This window comes from Aquila chrysaetos, chromosome 25 (assembly GCF_900496995.4).
Source record: "Aquila chrysaetos chrysaetos chromosome 25, bAquChr1.4, whole genome shotgun sequence".
Taxonomy (NCBI): Eukaryota; Metazoa; Chordata; class Aves; order Accipitriformes; family Accipitridae; genus Aquila; species Aquila chrysaetos.
The window spans coordinates 11,094,761-11,115,411 of record NC_044028.1 but is presented as its reverse complement, the minus strand read 5'-3'; the positions used below and the strand labels follow the sequence as shown (position 1 = coordinate 11,115,411).

The 20,651-nt window shown below is 42.2% G+C and overlaps 2 protein-coding genes across 2 annotated transcripts in view; one reads left to right on the top strand and one right to left on the bottom strand.

The window, feature by feature from the left end:
• The window catches only part of PDXDC1 (pyridoxal dependent decarboxylase domain containing 1), a 33,968-nt gene extending 27,159 nt beyond the window's left edge, over nt 1–6,809 (bottom strand). Inside the window, exon 1 of the mRNA XM_030001929.2 lies at nt 6,466–6,809. Coding sequence (XP_029857789.1) covers nt 6,466–6,486 — 21 coding nt within the window. The 5' untranslated portion in view covers nt 6,487–6,809. The remainder of the gene's footprint in view (nt 1–6,465) is intronic.
• Nucleotides 6,810–8,357: 1,548 nt separating this feature from the next.
• Nucleotides 8,358–16,771, top strand: MPV17L (MPV17 mitochondrial inner membrane protein like). Its single transcript, XM_030001936.2, has 4 exons — nt 8,358–8,820; nt 10,996–11,066; nt 12,289–12,318; nt 12,481–16,771. The coding sequence occupies exons 1-4, from the start codon at nt 8,430–8,432 to the stop codon at nt 12,658–12,660; spliced, it is 672 nt and encodes a 223-aa protein (XP_029857796.1). The 5' UTR covers nt 8,358–8,429; the 3' UTR covers nt 12,661–16,771.
• The last annotated feature ends 3,880 nt before the right edge of the window (nt 16,772–20,651 follow it).

Below are 20,651 nucleotides of genomic sequence, written 5' to 3'. Positions count from 1 at the left end.
CCTTCTAGAAAATAAGTTGTTTGGGAAGCTAAACACTGAAAAATTTGACGAATGCAGGTTTTAGGTCATTGAGCATTTTTATGCAAATTCAGGGGAAATTTGCATAAATTGACAGTTCATTTTTTTTTTAGATTGCCAGTTCAACTAAGAGGTATTAAACTTGCAGTTCAACTAAGGGGTATTCAAACATGTTCAAATAATAATTCCTAGCAGAGGTTAAAAAAGCCAACATTTCTTACCTAGGAAACACAAGAAGTTACCGTTCAAGACTGTTCTAGCAAAGGCAGAAATAAAATGGCAGTCTTCCCTGCCATTTCCCCATTCAGGTTTCCCTGTCAAACTTTTACAATGGTAGTTTTCAAAACGCATGAGAAAATGCCTAATCCAAATACTCTTGTAAATCTATTTTTTTCCTATTTGTGGTACCTTTAAACCAATTTTTAATCTTAACTTACTGGAGAGATGCCCTTTAACTAGACAAAAGAGTAAAACTGACCTGCAGCAGGCAGCTTAAGAAAGACTGACATGCAGAAAAGGCTCATCTTCCAGCAGTTACAACCCTCTAGCTACACAAAACAGGTCAAAAATTCTGATTTCACTGCTGAAACCAGGTAACAACAGACACTTGTTAAAGCACCTGTCAGGATGAAAGAGCTTTAAAAATCATTGAACTTATTCCCTGTGAACCAGTGACAAGTTCAAAGACAAGTAAGTAGTATTTTCCAAAGAACTGCTTTTGCTTTGAAGGAATCTCTTTTACAAACTTTAAGCCAAGAAGCCTGGCAGAAGCTTGTGACACTGACACAAGAGATCTGGACAGGAACATTTATCCATTTAAGGATTAGATGCCATCTAGAAGCTTCCAGAGAATGTGAAAGGTATCATCTGGCAGAGTCTGATTTACCTACAGCGATCGATACTAAACTGTATTTGAAAAATAAATATACCCCAATATGAAAGTAGAAGGTAACTCCACTGACAAGACCCATCACATTAGACAGCAAAAAACCCTAAGATACTCACTCAGGTGACCCTGTTACAGAGTCTCTTCTCCCTTCCTCTGCTTCCCAAATGTACTGTAAGCAGAACCTCCATAAATTCAACATCAACCCTTTTTCAAAAGATAGGCCCACATACCAAAACCTATAGTAGTTAACCCTCTAGACTACTGCTAAGTTTGGAGGGATGCTGGGGGTGGGGGAGTGGTTGTTTAAAAAAAAAAAAATATCCAAAACAAGTTTAAATATTAAACTTACACTATCCACACTGGAGGGATATCATACCTTGTCTGCTACAGTATTTGAGAAATGGTACTCCTAAAGGCCTGCACACACTTTCCATCACTGGTGATGGAAACGCATGCATGCAACTGTTGCACACGTGCAACACAGGCAAATACGTTTGCTCATGCAGATGCAGACACAAAAGCAAATTCAATCACAGAAGGTAGTGGGATTAATTTACATGAGGATTTTACACTATTTTTATCCAGAGGACTGAACAAGAAAAGAAAAAAAATTAAGTTGAGAGTTACCATATGTTCAAAGACTATTTTTACCAAAATATTGAGAGATTTAACTCATATTATAGCAAGTGGTAGGTGGCTGAAAGAATCAGTAGCCAAGCATGGTCACACTGGATCAAACCAAGAATGATAGCTCTCTGTATTCTGTTGCTTTAGAAGTGGCCAGTAACAAATGTTTGGGGGAAGAACAAAAGAACAGTGGAAGTATTCAGTAATATTTTCCCACAAGGACTCCCAGCATTTAGCAATAAATGTTTTTTTTTTTTTTTACACTTCTGGATTCTACAACATTCACTGGCTATGAGGGCCACAACTTAATTAAGCACTGAGTGAAAAAGCAGTACAAATACAAAAAGTTCAAGACCTCATCACAGAGATCAAAAAAATATACATACACTGCAAGCATTTGATACTCAGAATACAATATACATAGCTAGAAGAAAAATTTAACTATGATCACTGGCAACATTTCCATACATTTTCAGTGGTTTCCAGAGTTGCACCACACTGAAGAAACTCTGAAAAGAAATCTTACTTAAAAAAAAATAAAAGAAAATCAGCATTGTTCCTGGGAGCCTTTAACAGTGTGGTTGACTAGACATAATTTACTGATTGTGACTCTCTTCCATACTTTAATTCAGGTTGCTGTAAAACATGATCAGTGGTTGGAAGGCAGCTATTTGTTTGAACCTTCCTCAGCATCACATGCAAATGTTCAAACAGATCTGTCGTAGATGAGGACACAATATGTAGAGGCATTACAAAAAGAGCTCTGAGCTGCTTTTTTTTGTTACTAACACAAAATTCACCTGGTGGAATTACATGAGATGTTAAAACCTGCACATGCTTACCTTGTGACTCATCCTGTCTCACTTACTAGTAATTACACATGCATGAAACACTTCTGCCAATAAGCTGGCAGAATAAATACATAAAATACAGTTTTGAAAGTCCTAAGAAGTTACACTAAGCTTCATAAAATGCTATGAAATCCAGAAAGTCTTTGAATTCTGATGTGGGTTTAATTGGAAAATGAATCCCTTCTGGTTTTTTCCAATTGCTAAGTGGATATGCAGCAACTTATTTTCTCTTTTGAATTATGGGAAGCAAAAGAAAACCTTTTACTGCTGTGTACTGAATTTTATATATGCTTCCTCCTCTGCTCACATTAGTAAGGGCATGGAGGTGGGAAGCAGAAGACTATCTACTTATTTTAAGCAGCAACTTAAAATTCTTCAAATTCTACTTATTTAAGAAAAATAGGTGTGGCAAAGTTGCAGCAACGAACCACTCAGTTAAGAAAGGTTTCTGAACACACTTTGATAACATACCATAATAAAGTGGTACATTGCTTTAGTTTTGTCTGTAAATGAGAGCAAGTGTGTACAAAATCAAATCAGTAATAGAATACTTTTTTCATGTTCTTGAACTGTTTTTAAAAAGACTGGTGGATGAGTTCTTGAATACTACCTCCTCAACCACAGGACAACACACTTTTTGAGGGGGTTAAAAAGGCTGCATTAAATACTGTATTAGCCTTAGTTTCTGCACTCAGTCCTTCCCCTGGTATCACAGGATGTGACACGGATCAGCGCTAGGTGATCCTTTGACCAGAGGAGTTACAAGACATGCAGTGTCTTTTCAAGCTCTAAGGAGGCACCGGCCACAGCTTCTTCCTTCGAGGTGTCCATTCAGCACCCTGACACCTCCTGCCTCCCTAAGCCCTTCAAAGACCCTGACATTCACTACGTACTTCGACTTCTACCATTGTTGCCTTCAAAATGTGTTAATCCAATTCACTAAGGTTAACTTGCCATAGGTTTGATTTACATTTACTTCCCTATTTTGTACCTAATCTGTTACTATTTTTTTTTTTAAGCACTTTGAACTGTAAACTGTTTCAGGTTTTACAGGCAATATGTCAAACCTTTGGGTCACTTGGCAACCGGGGAAGGATAAGGGGCCATTCTCCAGTTGTGATAAGACTGAACGTTAATTACAAATTCAAAAAGGAGAATGTTGCTTCATATACCAATGTTTTACAATCTTGATTTTGCACTTCCATAGGCTGTACTCCTAATGTAAGAAAGGGATGATTTTTAAACAGCCTACATAAATTATTGTGTGTCAAAGAAACTCACAGGTGTAGCTCATTACATATTTCATGAGAAGTATGCCTCATTTTCCCACTACATTATTATATTTGCCTAGAAGAAAGTTTTACCATCAAAAACCAAAAACTGTTCTCAACAGTAAATTAATCTTAAACAATATCAATATTCTTCAGCCAAAAGAATACTGTGTTTATTCTCCAGGCTAAGAGAAGTTTTAGATAACAAATAAAAAAAGCAGCTACTTCATGACTGTTAGGCTTGAATGAAAATGGCACTGTATCACCACAAGGGTTCTGCTTATAGGTATTTGCTTTTTTTAAACTTTATCACTTCCCTGACATGCAGCAGGATTTGCATGCAGGTCTGCTGTCACTAGTTTTCCCTAAAGTTACCAGGATGTTGTGGTAATTAACACAGTAACAGAAGACAAAAGTCACAGGCTGAGCAAGAAACCAAAACAGGTTTTTTGTGTTTAGGGAAAACACTTCTGTAGAGACAACAAGAAGTTTTGGTCACTTCTATCAAAATATAAATGGAGGGGCTGGGGAAATCATAGATCTTTTAGCCAAACTTCTGAAATTTAGCACAGGCTTCCAGAATAACTCAAATTTGAAGTTTACCCCCAAAAAGATTTCTTGATTTCAGATACAATTCATTCTAATTACACCACTTATAACACACAATTTTAATACATAAAAAAACCCCAAAACATTTGTCTGATAAAACAAAGATAATTTGCAAAATCAAACGCTGAGATTGTTGGTGTACACACCTGCGTGTCAGATTCTACGATTTTCCTTGCAATCCTATTGAGCAATGTTTTCAATTCTCAGAAGTTTCTCGTCTGCTAAAAAAAATCTTTTTTCCATTTGCAAGAACCTAATGACTGTAGTCATTCAATGTCACCATGCATTACAGCTAATTAGGTAATTCTACCAAAACGCTGCCTTTGTTATGAAAAATACAGAATTTTGATGAATTTTAATACAAGTTAAAAAGTACTTATCACTGACACCCCAAGAAGCTACTAATGCTTAAATAAGCACAAGATGAGTGGACACACATTCCCTGAGGATAAACATATCCCAACTTGGATGAATTTCAAATTCATTTAGGGAGAGGGCTTCTTATGTATCATGCTCAAGACTAGAGAAAGGGCAGATTGTACAGATTTACAACAATCTTAACCAAAGTCTATTTCAGGAGGGCACTAACTGCTAAGTGGCATGTATGGTGACATGTTATTATACAGAGGACTACAGCTTTTATCATACATGTGGAAAAAAGCCATGATAAACAAGAGAGGAAGTAAAACAAATGATAACTCTTTATATACATCTATTTGCATATATTGAAAAATCAGACATGTAAGTTTTTACAGGGCCCTCGCCATTATAGACTGCTCCTTACATCAACAATACAAATAACGAAAACACGGACTTTTATTCTGTTAAGAAATTTAGGTATTTAATTCTTACACAGTATTTCTATTGCTTCTTATGATGACATAGTCCAACAAAGTTTATAAGGACTTTGTTAATACTACAGGACAGACACTTGCCCTATACTAGTGTGCTTTCTTTAAATAACTGCATATTCTACCATTATTCTGCTTGAGTCCAGTTGATAAAGACCATATTTCAAACTAATATATTCAATTAAGTGTTACTTAAGTAATTAAAACTTTTCGGAACAAGCAGCAGTCACTGTAACTTTTGTCAGCAGTAGTAAAGAACTTAAGCTTTAAAGGCTACCAAATACTCTTTAACACTGTATTCCTCATACGGAGTGTAATATATCAAACCGCTCTGCTACCAACTTGTTAACCACATCAGAAAGATACTTTCTGAATTTCCTTACTATTCATTTTACTAGAGCGCATCCCATTCAAACTTCTCTAGACAATTCCAAAGATTACATAAAACCGAACATGCTGCATATAGTAAATGATGCAAAGGGGAAGGATGCGTTAACATCTGTTAAGAACATAAATTATTTCAAATGTATACTGTCCTCAAAGACATACAACAATGGTGATAAGCTATGTTTGAGCAGCCATTCCATCCTTACTTCTAGGGCAGCTCTTCTGAAGCACAGCAGGTGCCATGAAAGCCAGCCAGCAGAAGTGTGGCAGGTCCCAGGTTACTCTACCAGATTCTGACTGACTCACAGTGACAAAAGCAAAATAAGTTTTGTCATTCACTTACGGTATTACAGAATCAATATTTGCCTCGTACAGTACACTGGACAGAAGAGAGCAAACACAAGGCAGTATAAAATGGGACAAAAAAGTCAAACAATATTTTCTCTACTATCCTGCTGAAAGCTAACATTCCCAGGAAATAAGCTCCATCTTCTTTTTAAGAAAGCAAACAAAAAAAACCGTCTCCTAAAGCATTTCCTGGTGGTTATTCTGACTTTCCACAGATCCCGGACACAGAAAGAGACGGCGTTCACACAGGCGACGAAGGCCAAGCGCCGTGGCTGGGGAGCGGGAGGGGGACACGCCCGCGGGCTCCACTGGTGACTCAAGGCTCCGTGAGACGAAGTTGACTCAGGCCCGTGTGGCACAGCCCCCCTCCGCGGAGGAGGGCCAGGAGCGCCGCGGCCGAGGCGCTGGGGAAAGGCCGCACCGAGCCCCGGCCCGCCGCTGACCCCGGCTCCCCCTCCTCGGCCCCGCGGCGCAGCCCACCGCCCCGCCAGCGGCGCGACCGCCGGGGCCCGCTCGCCCCTCAGGGCCCGCCGCGCCTCAGCCACCCCTCCGCCCGCAGGTGCCCCGGGCCGCCCTCTCCCCCACCAGCCTGGCACCGGTGCGCCCCGCCAGACCTTCTCCAGAGAGGCGTCCATAGCCGGCGGGGTCCCCGGTGCGCGCCGCCTCCCCACCGGGCACTTCCGCCTCAGCCCCGGCCGGCTCCACGCTGGCAGCGCTGACGAGGCCGCGGCGGGAGGGGCGGGGAACGCGCTCACCTAGGGAACGGCACCAGGCCCGCCCCGCGGCCGAGCGCGCCGCGGCAGACAGGCGGGCAGGATTCGGGGCAGCGGCACCAGCGGAAGGCGCGGCACGGCCGCGCGCCGTGACAGCAGAGGGTGGGGAGAGCGCAGCCCGCTCCGTGTCCCCGCACACCGCCCGCTGCCGTTTCCCGGGCTCCCCCCCGCTCCGGCTGGTGGAACAGTCCCGGAGAACGACTGGGGAGGTGACAGGTACTGGCGCATGCGCAGCGAGCGCGGCCCGGGTAGTGACCGACTCCCGCCGGGGCGCGGAGCCGGGAGGCGAGAGCTGCGCGGAGGCGCCGCCGCCGTCGTGTCGCGGGTTCGAATCCCCGCGGCGGCGGGTCGTGGCGGCCCCCGCACCCCGTGGGGGTTCTGCATGGCTCCAGCCTTCGCAAACCTCTCGGCCGTCACCCCGGTGTCGCCAGCTCGGCCTACAGGGGCTTGTTAACGGTGGCACCGAAACCCTTCCTCCACGTACGGGTCCCGCGGGGGGACGCTGCACAGCCTCGAAGAGCGGCTTCGTCCGGGCTCGGCGGGAGCCCCGAGCGACACCCGTCTCGGGCAATAAGCCGCCCTGCCCCGCCGGGCCGAGCGCGGCGGAGAGGACGGGGACGTGCCCCGGGGGGGGGGCGAGGCGGCGGGAGCGCGGCACGCTCCTGCCTGCGGGCTCTCGACGGACAGGCAGACCCGGAGAGCCAAGCCCTGTTTTCCAGAGCTTTACTTCTGTTCTTTCAGGCTGGAGTTATTTTTCGGTACATATCCCTCTTCCTTTTAGCGCCATTTATATTATTTAATAGCACAACTTGCAGGTATCACTGATATTGTGGTTTTCGCATGGCCGTGTCTATGCATTCGGATGACACGCTGGTAAAGGACAGCTCATGGGCCCCCACACAGTGTGTCTCCCAAGCACTGGGCAGCTCGCTCTACCTTGTTATTAAAATGTATATCAATCTGCGAGCCATCCATGCCTATTTACAGTCACTCCTGGAGGATTTCATGATCGTTTCAAACGCATTAATCCCAGTTACTGTTAGGACAGAGAGTGAACTACCACCTCCTGCCTGGAGATGGTTCCCCAAGTCAAGTCTGAGCCCATTGCCAGGGCCAACGGGAAACTCCGGGCGCTCCCGGATGCGATCGTTGTCTTCTGTGGGTAAGGGCTGCCGCGCAGGACACGAGCCTCCCTAGCTGCAAGCTGCCTACGTGGACTTCAGATCCGCTTTGTGGCAATGGTTCTGTGTGTCCAAAGCTGTGTTCACGTGTCCCTTGAATAAACATGCATCACTTCTGGCTTTCTCCTCAAATTGACTCAATAGCAGAGGGCAAAGCGGAGGAACGGCATGGGCTGCTGCTGCTCAGCAGGTGTGCATTGCCCCTGCTCAGTGGGGTAACAGAAACCAGACTGCAAAACAACAGCAAATTGGAAAGAAAAAGCCATAACCTACTCAATGTAAGCAAGCAACAAGGCGATAATTCAAAAGATAATAAGCAAACAGTGCCTAGTTTTCACTTGCCTCTTAATTGTTGCAGCAATACTGCACATGCCTCCATGGTGCAACTTAGACCAAAGCCCAGGAGACGCAGTGACCTACTTCTGAGTGAACGCATAGTCACATGAAAAAGAAGCCCACGAACCGAAGCCCGGGTGCCCAACTATCACCTGCGGGCCCACCGGAGATGGGGGCGGCCGAGGCCGGGGCACCCCGCGAGGTGCCGGTCCTCCCTGGCAGGGGCAGGGCCGACGGAGGCGGCCCCCAGGGCGGGGGTAGCCCCGCGGGGGAACGGGAACCGCAGAGATGGCGAGGGCGGCGGAGCCGGGGCGGCGGCGGGCGGGCCCGCGAGGAGGAGGCGGGCGGAAGAGGCGGCGGGCGATGGCCGGGGCGCTGCTGCGCGGCGGGGTGCGCCGCTTCCCCTGGCTCTGCAACGTGCTGCTCTACGGCGGGCTCTTCGCGGCGGGCGACGCGGCCCAGCAGCTGTGGCGGCGGCGGCGGCGGGGGCAGCCGCCCGACTGGGCGCAGACGCGGCGCGTAGCGCTGGTGGCCCTCGCCTTCCACGGCAACTTCAGCTACGTCTGGCTGCGGGCGCTGGAGCGGGCGCTGCCCGGCCGCCGCCCGCCTGCCGTCCTCGGCAAGGTGCTCTGCGACCAGCTCCTCGGCGCCCCCGTCGCCGTCCTCGCCTTCTACACGGGTGAGTGCCGCGGCCGCCCAGGCACCGCCATCTGGGGGCGGCGGGGGGCGAGCCGAGCGGCGGGCGGCCGGCGGCGTCGGTCGGAGAACCCCGGCCCGCGCACGCTGCGTGAGGTCTTGGCGAGGGCGCACCGAAAGCGGGACTTCTCACCCCAAATAGGACAGGGTGGTTGGGTACGCCCCCGGCCTGCCGGGCGGTGGTGGCTGCGGGCCGGCTCCCGCAGCCCCACAAAAGCCGGTGCGGGGCTGCGTGGCCCTCAGGCAGCGGGCTCGCTGCGTGCTGTGGGCGCCCGCCGAGGCGCTGCCGGCACAAGGCCTCGGCAAACGCCGCGCTCGGAGCTGGGGAGCTGCGAAGGGCAGGTGCTGTCCCCGGGCATGTGCGCAGGGCAGCCCGGCGCACCGCCGCGGGCGCTGTGCCGCCTGGGGCACTTCGGAGCTTTAGGTGAGGGGGTGCCGTGCCGCAGCGGAGTCCGACCTTGGGCTGGGTTGGGCCGGTAGCTTTTCATTAGTTGCAAGGAATTCAAAGCACCTTACAACGATCGTACGATCCGCGTCTGCTTGAATTGCTCTGCTGAGTTCTCGACGTCAGCTGTCTCGTTTCCAAACCACAAATTAACTGTGAATGTCAGGAAATACTATAGTTCAGCAAATAAACTGTACCGTCTTCTGCTGTGAGAGTATGTAGAAACACAGCATACTACTAATGTATAATCTCAGAAGCTAACAAATCAGAGGAGACTTTAGAGAAGACTGGTATCTATATCAAAAATAAACGTGAGAGAATAAGAAAAATAATAGGTAAGACTAGTGTAAAACAAGTCTCTCACTTAATTTAAACTTCACGTGGAAGAAGAGCAAGACGGGTACTCTTTTTGCCTGGCATTAGGAGATCTGCATTTTATGACCCCGACAGGTAAATCATTCAGTTTGTGATTGAAGAGAAATGAAGTGAGGGAAGAAGTCAAACACCAGATACTTACTCTCAAAATCCTATCTGCCTGTGTCAGAATGTAAGCAGAGAATTGCCCAAGGACCAGAAGGATTCGAAGGACCACAAATGGAATGGTCAAAATCCCTAAATTGGGTAGCAGTATGACGTAATAGCAAAATAATGTATCCATTGAGAAGAGATACTGATAACTTCGTGGCATACAAGTATCTATGTATAGCAGCACTGAGTTGTGCTAAGCAACTTTCGGCCTCTTGCTTTTGTGTGAATGCGTAGCTTTTGATTTTAGATTGATTTGTTAAAAGCATATTGTCTAATACCTTTGCTTAATGTAGGTCATGCCTTCCAGTTAAGGTGGGTGATCTTTGAAGAGCTGCTACATCTCTTAGAAAGATGTAGTCTTAATTTGACACCTGAAGATTCTCATCACATGAAATACCATCTAAAGGCTTTATTATTTTGAACCCTTTAAATGATATTTCATGTGATGAGAATTCATTCAGTTAATTTATTTCAGTTTGCATGTGTCTAATATGTAATTTCAAGTCATACTGCTTTTCTCTTGATCTTGGGTGTAATGGTGGGAGCCTGTTGTGAGGTTGTGTTTTCCTAGAATCAAGAGGAGTTTGGATCAACTAGAATTTATTTAAATTTTGGAACATTGCATGTGGAGTGTTAAACAGGTAGGTTTTGAAACTGTTTTCCTTGTCAGTTCTAGAATTTGGATTTGATGTAGTTATTTGTGAAGGTAAAAAAATCACACGTTGATTATCGCCGAAATAAAAAAAAAAAATTAGGTGCCCTTTTCCACTGACTTGTGGTCTGTAGGCACCTAAAGTCCTTCAAGGATCAGAGCCACTTCTGGCAATTCAACAATGTGCAGAATGCCTTATTCTCTCTATCTCATGGGTGTAAAAGGTACCTTCCATCATATCTGTTCCACTGCCATACCACTCGTGAGTTATGTGGCAGTGGAACAGATATGATATACCACCTATACAGTATATTCCAGTTGATCTGTGATGTCAATGCTGAAAGCCAGGTCAATAGATGAGGAGATATGATGTTGCACTATTAGGTAGCCGGAATGGTATTTTTTCTTTGCAATGATACCAGCTTTTCTTTCAAAGCCATTGTAATATATTTTGAGAAGAGTTTGGGATATTGGAAGAAGTGAACGTCTCATTTTTTCATTTTTTCTGATTGTTGTAAATATTTTGCCACTAGGTATGAGCATCCTTCAGAGGAAAGAAGACATATTTTCAGACTGTAAAAAGAAATTTTGGAACACATATAAGGTGAGGCAAGCAATTTACTTATCTCCTAGCTAAGCAAAGAAATAGTATTACTGGATAAAATATTTGAAATATTCCTTCCTCCAACAGCCTTTCTCTCACTCCATTATTTGATTATGTGTAGGAAGCTTTAAGTACCAGCGGTCCTGTGAAGTCAGAGTAGTCTGGAGCAGGCATTGCTGCCAGATGGGTGAAATGATGCCATTTTAAAAACGTACAGTGTTTGTATACATAACATTTGCACCCAGCTCTGTTTGAATGACAGCCCTACAATACAACACTGATTAAGATTGTGCTACCTTTTATCTTAAGAAGTACCCACGCATCAGTGTTTAGTTAGTAATGCGGTTGACAACACTTACATGAACACCTGTTAAAATCATTAGTTATAAAGATATCTTTTTTAGGAATCATTTTCTGCCTGTACTTTTCAGTGACAGTCTTCTCACTTTCAGAAACACAGTTCCTTGTTTTAAGAAGTCTTTGGTATAAATAGCTGGTTTTGGTTTGCATTTTTTCACACACAGGAAAAAATTATCCGTGCTACCTCAGAGCTGGGCAAATTAAGAATTTTAAAGCTTTCTCAGGTGCAAGAATGATAGATTAGCAGAAAAAAAATAATCGGAGAAACTGTGACGCATGTGAATTTCTCTTCACACTGTGGAACTATATAGGTAGGATAGAAAAGGATTATTTTTATTCCTATGGAGGATGATTCTAAAAACTGTGCCCACTATATCCTATCAAACATAAGGTTTCTATTGACCTTATGTTCTATGAGTAAATTATCCATTGATTTTTGCAAAAAAGCCTTACATGTATGAGTAACTAGAAGGAGCATTGCAAGTGTGAAATAAATAGTGTTCAGTGGTATTTTTCATTCATGGCTGAAACAAATGTTCACATATTTAAACATTTGTTCATCCATCTGGTAAATGTGCTTATGTATCTGGTGTCAGGTGACAATGAAGACTTAACTGTTCTTAGAGTTTTGTATATAAAATGAGTTAGAATAATGTGTTTGAGAAACTCCTAGCATAGAGGCTTATGAAGATGATTAGAAGTTTAATATTGCAACCTGTAAGTTAAGCAACTTAATTTACAATTGAACAGCTTTAATTAACTTTACTCAAATATGTTTCAGTCTTTGCTAAATGGGGTAAGAAAAAATGAATCTTTGTGGTTGAAGTCTGTAAGAATAACAAAGGATTCGTTTTCATTTCAGACGGGACTGATGTACTGGCCTTTTGTGCAGGTGAGTTTTTAGAGTAACTCAGTGAGCCTTTCTTTCTCATAAAACCTGAACTGATGCATTTATAATATATCTAACCCAGCGAAAAGTCAGTGGAGTTGTTGGGTGTGTAGGTGTAAGACCTAACAATGAGCACTAACTGAGCTCTCTCTCCTTCCAACACAGCTGTCAAACTTCATTTTGGTCCCTGTTTACCTGCGAACAGCTTACACTGGGCTCTGTGGCTTTGTCTGGGCTACCTTCATTTGCTTTTCCCAACAGAGTGGAGATGGCACAGCAAAGTCAGCACTTATATGGCTCCAAAGAGAGAAGGCCAATGCAGATGAAGAATCATCAGAGAAATAAGAACTTTAGTTCTGAACACATTCTAAATTGTTAAACTGAGTTTATGAAAGTCAGTAAACCACACTGCAGCCTCATTGCTGTGTTTAAAATAAACAGTCATCTCAACATTTGTTGGTTAGTATAAGCAGTGGAACAGTTTGTCTTTGTGCCTGTTTATTTTTCGTAAAAGAGGCCAATTGTATATTGGCATTTAATTATTTTCATGCTGCCAGCCCATCTCTTCAGGGAACAACTGACTTACAGGGCAATGTAAGCATTTGCTCATCATGTCAGACCGCCTCACTGGGGAGAAATATTAGCTGTAATTTAATTTTCAAGCAACTTGTAATTGCTAGAAAAAGGGGAATAGAACATTAAATCATCAGTTGTTGGACTTGACAATTGTTATCAGTGCAAGATTGCTTTTGCAGAACAAAATTTAATGGATTTCTTATCTAAAAAGTGGCATTGAATCTGTTTTATCCAGAGAAAACAAAAGTGCTGTGTTTTGTAGGGACCACTTTTCTATAAGGGGGAAACTTGCTTTATTCTACATTAAAATCTATATAACAAATGAATTATTTCATAGAACGTACAAACCCGAAATATATTTGTAGATCTTTTGTCTTAACTTGGAGAATAAAGATAAGTAACTTTGGTCAGAGTTCTTTGGGGTGGATGCTGCATATTGACACGTGGGGGAAGCATCAGTCATAAGCAGCTCCTGCACGATAGAACCTAACTAAACACTGCAGTGAGCTTTTGTTATATCTGTCAACAACTTCTTCCTTTGCCCCTCAAGGGTCAAAGTACTGAAGAGTACATGGGAGTCTTGACACCTGGACTCTTTTCTACTGTTTCATTATGTTGAAGATATAATTATGATTTTAAAGAAAAAGAGCATGGGAAGGAAGGTAATATAAATAATGCCAGAATCCATCTCAAAACAATCCAGCTATATATAAGGAACTTCCATTTCTTCTTCAAATGGCTTTTAAACATTCCTATTCATAAAAGACACTGGGTAACTACACATAGGAGGCTAGGAGAAGGTGAAAATTAATTATAGACCTGTTTTGTCAACTGAGGATCAGGTCTGGATGCAGTTGTGCTCATTGATATTTTTTAAAGGTGCATATGTATCTCAGAACAGGAACTGTGCAAATTTCTGTGATTGCAGTAAGTTGAAATCAGACCAGTGAAGGAGCCCTTGGTTTCTTAGAATGGCATTTTATGCCTTGAAGTTACTAAATTGCAAGCTTGAAACAATATTTGATGTAACCCATCTTGATGATGATTGTAAAGAGAAGACTCAACCCTCTCTGTTACAATAATAATAAACCACTTTGAGGAATGTCTAAATTCCTCAGTCTTGTCTAAATAGTAAACCAAAGCCTGTTTAGGCTATAACCATACATTCCTTTGGCCAGCAGTTGTACTACTTAATATATTGTTTACAGTTATTTGCCACTGTGGGTGCCCAATGCTGCTTATCTCAGACAGGGAAAGGGATCATGCAAGCACTGCCCACAAGTAAAATCAACTTGTTTAGTATAACCCAGTGGTCAAGAGTGATGCAAGGTACCTGTATGGCTTTGACTACAGGACTACAGCAGATGGGAGGAGGGTAGATGGTGGGGGGGTGCTTCTACAGTCTGTTTTGCTGGCAGACAGGTGGAGGACGTAGTTTCGCTTTCAGGATAGACAAGTCACTGCAATTCCATCTTCAGCTGCACAGACAGACCTAGAAGACGACACCTCCCTATGATCTTAAGGTGAAATTAATTTTAATTTACTTTTGACATCTGCAGTATGGACATCTGCAACTTGTCTAATCAGTTTAAGCTCTGTTTACAGTTAGTGGAGGAAAACAGGCAGTTTTAGACATCTGTTTTAGGGTATGGCGAATTGTGCACTGTGTCTATTTCTTTCTATCTATAACAGAGAGTCTCAGATGACTGGCTGCTATGTAGATAGCTTCATTGTAGATGCTCATATTTGGTGAGTTGAATTCCCCTGCTTGGTGTCTATCTTACACGTCCCTATGGGAGCAATTTAGTGGGTGTTGCTGCGTGAATCCCACAGTGTGAATTGGGCAGTCCTGATGCTGGACATCCCAGTAGGAGTAGAAATCCACAGAGGAACTAACTGCATTTTATCTGTCTATTTAAAAAATGAAAGATGACTGAATAGATGTTTCAGACAGCAATAGCTGTTAAATTGTTATTCTGTGTATAATGTCCTCAGGATAAAGAAGCAATTTCAGTAGTGTTTTTTCTGTTGATATTTTTAGGATCAGAATAGCGTTTTAAAGTCTGTTCTATTCAGTGAGCCTTAAAAGTTTCAGATAAGGTGTACTAATTAAGTATTTGAATTTTTTTTAGAGATGCTATTTATTTTTATTTCTGCTTGTGCCTTAAGTGTTTAATGATTAATAGAATTCTCTTGGAGAAGGGAACTGGAAAATAATGACATTACAAGGAGAGTGAAATAGTGTTGGTTTGCTGTAAGTAGTATGTGATGTTCTGCTGCAACTCTGTGCAAAAAATATTTCTGCATGGGTATAGTTGGTAAAACTTAATCCCCAGGTGAATCAAGAATTTAAAACTATTCTCATGATCTGTATAATGCTGACGCTTTTCTTCACTAGGAGTATTTAATGAATGGAAGATCCATCTTTTATTTTAAATGGCTTAAAAGCCTACACAAGCTGTGCTTTATTGCTGTATGCTTTTGTGCTGCTAGCTTTTTACTTGGGAATTTGAGCTAAATCCTGCTTTGTCTTCAAGTTTCTCTGACTGTGGGCTTCAGTGTTTCTCTCCATACTTCTATTACTGGAAGTACAATTCTTTCATGTAATGGAAGCCTGTAGCTGTTATATTTCAGTAAACTTTAGATTCTGCATAATCCTTTCACTTCCTCTGTTTCTCATGTTAATGTTCTTGACAGTTAAGTAGCCCAAGTCCCTTTCCACATAAAAAAATCATGGTTTTTTTTTTTTTGTCTAATTATGAGCACTGATTGGTCGTTGAACATTTCAGACCCACATAATACAAAACAATGAAGCTGTGTTGGGACAAATTCTCAGTGTGCATAAATTAATGCACCATCTAAAGATTTTCTGCCTCTGTCAATTTAGTCTGAGGACCTAACAACTTAGTTGTTAAAGACTTTATTATTTCTTGACAATTTTTTGGCTTAGAAGATTAATTTCACAGAATAACAGAATGGTTGAGGTTGGAAAGGACCTCTGGATGTCCAGCCCAGGTCATCTAGTCCAACCCTGTTTGACACATACAAACTTTTGTTTGCTTCGTCTAGTAATTCAGTAATTTCTTAAAAAAAAAAAAAAAAGAAAAAAGATAGGCAAGACTTGTCCTAATGTCTCTCCACCCTTTCAAAAACATTCGTAAGGGCTTTATGACTATTTCAAGGAATTGCACTGATCTTGCATTGCCAGCTGAACATGCAGATTTCCATAACCAGAAAGATGAACAGAATTACATATCATGTAAGTGCTCAGGAAGGAGGGAACATGCTGTCAATAACTAGGAATGCATTCAGGTGACATTTTCATGTCATGGGTTCTCTGTAAGAGTAAATGGGATGAGAAGACATTTATATCAGGTGCAGTTCCAGCTTATTATTCTGGATAGCTGTGGAGATGTAGAGTCTGAATTTGATAAAATGAGAATTTCAAAATGTATTTTTCTACTGCAAATGTTTTATGCAAATGAACCTCCTGTGCTTACTAGTATGCAAAATACATCCTTCTAGGCTTGGAAAATTCACCAGAAGGCCTCTGTCTTTTTCACACCAGAAACAACCATCCAGTAACACAGCATAAAATAACCAGTTTCATACTGCAGTGAAGGTGAAACTGCCTGTAGTTTGTTACCATATCTGATACGTTAAGTTCTCTGTATAGCACAACCTTTGAAATCTATGCAGCCTCAGCCTTCTGATTCTCTGCTGTAAGTGCCAATGCTTTCTGCTCGTGCTGCTGCCTCTACTGCTAGTGCCAATCCAGTGAGATCTGCAGGAGATACTTGAATTTTACTAAAATAATTAATTTCAGGTTGACTGAAAAATGTCTGTGTTTTTGCAAAGGCTTAATAAACATTAAATGATGTTCTTTGGCTCTGTCTGTCTTTAACCAGTGTGTGTATAAACAAAGCCAGGTCTTATGCAAAGTTCTTATGGTATCTTCATGGACCACACGCAGCAAAAAGCTCAATTTGATGTCATAGACCTTACCACAGCAGCAGAGTAAAAGATAAGCAGGGATTTTTCATTCCCTGTAAAGCTTAGTTACATACAATAAGTCATCTGCCACTTCTGAACAAATTCAGAACACAACTCCGTTTTCAAAGCCTTATGATGAAGCCAGTGGACTTAATTTCTCTTTTATTAAAAAGAGGTAAAACTTTGATATAATTATCTGTGTAAATAATTAATATATTTGCAGAAGGAACTGAGGAATTCAGGCAGGAAAAAGATATAAAAAACTTTTAAAGAGAACAGAGGTTGGCAATGGGGTCCTTATTGAAGGACTGCACTCGTGTGGTTTGTGTCCAATACTCTTGGGAAGGAAATGGTTCAGAAGATTTGAGGCTGAAGGGAGTAATGTATTCCACAACTGGAAGAGAGACACCACCTCTATTCCCTGCTGTAACTTCTATATTTAGAATGAGGAGGAAGCTTTGTGGAAGGGTTTCAAGTTGCAAAATTCTGTTTCATAGACTTCATGGCCAACAGGGACAAAAAAGATCATTCAGTCTGAATCCTTGCATAATGCAAAGCAAAGAGTGTTTCCTGAATCAAACCCCTTGATGTTGAGCCTCATGCCATCTTCTGGAAAGGTATGCAAAGACTTCAAATAATGGAGGATCTTCTGCATCTCTAAGAAATTATTTATGTATTTTTATGAAATTTTATCACCTTCCTAAATCAATCTACCCTTAACAGTCTAATAAGATATTGTTACTCCCTTTCTGACAAGATCTAAACACTTGGTACAGTACTCCCTTTCTGACAAGATTTAAAGACTTGGTACAGCAGTCAAAGCCTTCTGTATGCATGTAGTGGTAAACTGTTAAAGTTTTTGTTTAATCCTTGGGTAAACTAAATAGGTTTAGCTCTGTTAGCCCCTTGCTAAATCATTCTTCAAGCTCTTTTGTGAACCCTTTTTTGCTGTGCAACCTCTAATTTGAAATGTAGGTAGTGATGCTGTAAAGATTAATCGCAGTGACCGGTACATATATTCCTCACATAGGTAATATTTTTTTCTACTTCTGCTTAATACTCCTGTGCTTAAGCAGCCAAAGACTGTATGTGCTCCCTGAATTTCAAAGTTGCACTGAGAATTCACATTCAATTGCCAGTCCACAATGTTCAAAGTTACTGTAATCCATTTTAAACAAGAAGGAAGAATGCAGATTACATATCTGTATGAGTGTTGCATATACTCTTCAACATCATCCATCCTAACAAACACTGCCTTCCCTTTTTTTGCAGTTTATTAATTTAATGTGGCAGTGCCCAAAAGGCTTACACCATGTATCCAGATAGAAAAACAGACTTCATTGCAAAGAGTATAGTAAAATGCACCATTCCCCTCTATGCAACGCTAGTAACAATTACAGTTATTTGTGCTGAGAGAAGTCTCAGCACTAGAAAAGACTAATGAAGTGTGGAGTATGTTCGGAAACAGCATTGTCAAGGACAGCTCTGCTGTAGCAGCGGGTACTTGAGAGAACTACAGAAACTGAAGGATGGGCCTTTTGTTTACTATGTTCAGGGAAAGCCAGCTGTGAAGTGGGCCTGTAAAACAACAGGAAAAAGGACAGCAGGTCAGAGTCTGTGTGCACACTCATGGTTTTTGTGAGTGACGTAACATGGGACACCTATGCAAATACTCCCCTCTGCTAGGAGAAGACCTTAAATATGGGATCTTGATGCAGTCACCCTTCCCCATTTTACACTGTCAAGACTGATTAAATCAAAGACAGACCAAGAGGGAGCATGAATATATAGCCTAGTAGGTAGTTCAGTCACCAGAGATATAGGGAGAGTGGCAATATGCTGTTCCCAGTTCTGTTACAGTACTTTATCCAGTTACAACAGAAGTAAAATGCATAAGCACTCAGATAGCTGTGATAAATACCGTGTCTGGCCCATACAGACTCACAAACCATGCACACAAAGTTCTACACCACGAGATCCTTTATCTGTGGAGGAAGTGTCAGCTTCATTCTGAATTGTGTGTCTTTTTACAGGGTATAATTTGGCAGCAGGGTAAATTAAGTTACTACATTCTTGCCTGGAATCAGTATATAAGTAAGTATCTCACTAGAAGTAAGATGTGCACTTAGTGTGTGCGTACATAAGAATAAACCCTCACATTATTACTCCTTTGATTTGTCAGGAAAGCAGCCTTCCTCTCATTGCACAAATATTAAGAAAATACAAGATTTTTGATGAGTTCTTCTTTTTCCACCGCTAGTCTTTTCCTTTCTCGTGTTCTATGCTGGCCTGGAGAAATCTACCCCTCAAAGCCCGCTTCCCTGTGGTATTCTTATCTTACCATTGGTTATATCTCTCTGTGAAGTAAAATGCACTTTTACTTATCTACTAAGGGTGTTCAGGTGCTTCCATTTCATGCATTACATACTTTTACATCCAAAATGTAACAAGAGTGTTAGCTGCAGCTGATTTACCATGATTCGCCAGTGAGACTGAAGGATTTTGCAGTAGTTCAATGGCTAGCTCAGAATGGTCATCATACAGTAATGAATTATTATGTGTTGATAGTAATTACACCTGATATGATATGGCAAGTACCTATACAGTGTTTTGCTTACTGTTTTGGGGCAGAAGTTGAAAAAACAATAGAATAATAGGTTCTGTATCACTGAAGGCCAAGTTTGGAGAGAAATTAAAGTCATGAAGAAACCCTTTCAGAATTCAGGGCTGTGACATTATAGCTTCCAGTTCCAGTGAAGGGGGCAGTGAAACGCTCCACGGAAGTGATGGACATGCCTGTTAGGGTGCAAGGGTAGTGGAGCACATCCACTGCATAGGAACATGGATCAGGAAGATGCTGACACAGTCTTTTTGTGTGCCTCACAGCTTGTAAGCAGTTTTGAGCTGTGTAAGATCCAAACTTGTGAAGGTAAAATGGAGGCTTACAGAAAGTCACCTTTACATTTTGGACTAAGTGAAATGAGGAAAGGCTCAGGCCCTAAGAGAGCTGTGCTTGGGGATGCATGCTGCTGTGTTTGCAAATTTTACACAGTACGTTTATTACTTTAAAATGGACATGCCCACATACACGCTGAAATATTGTCTGCTGTGTTTGCAAGTCTCCTAAAATGGCCCAGACCAATTTATCTTAACATCTAAGTTTACTGAACTCAAACATCATGTAGCTATGACCACCCGTCACTGATACAAAAACCACCTGCACAATGATGACTCACCTGCACAACAGTCAGTCTGGTCATAGCATTGGAGTTGGCTCCAAACGCCAAAAATAACTCTTACACAGACAACTTCACTACCCGTGGTATTAGTAACATATCTGACAGATGCTATAACAGCTTTTTCTGTAAAATTTGTACCTTAAAAAGAGAGTAAATGTAGAAGGAGTTTACTAAGACAAAAATAAAATGAGAAGGAAAATTGTTTAGAGAAGTATGCTTCTGAAATCTGTGTTATGGTTGTAACTACAGCCATCGGTCTGTGCAGATTGTTTCCATTCTTTCTAGGAGACATATATGACCTGTCTCTTCTGCTACTGCATCTCCTGAATTTGTGCTGTGTTTTCTGACCTTCTATACTAAAAATAGCTGAGATAAATCTAAATAAGTGGAAAATAGTGTGCCAGCTTTAGTAGTCTCTACTACTCACCTCCCAGGAACATTTGCAAATAGGCTCAGTACAGGTACAGGCGTGATTGTCAAACACAGACACTTCAAAACTTGGCATAGCTCAGGATAGGCCATTGATTT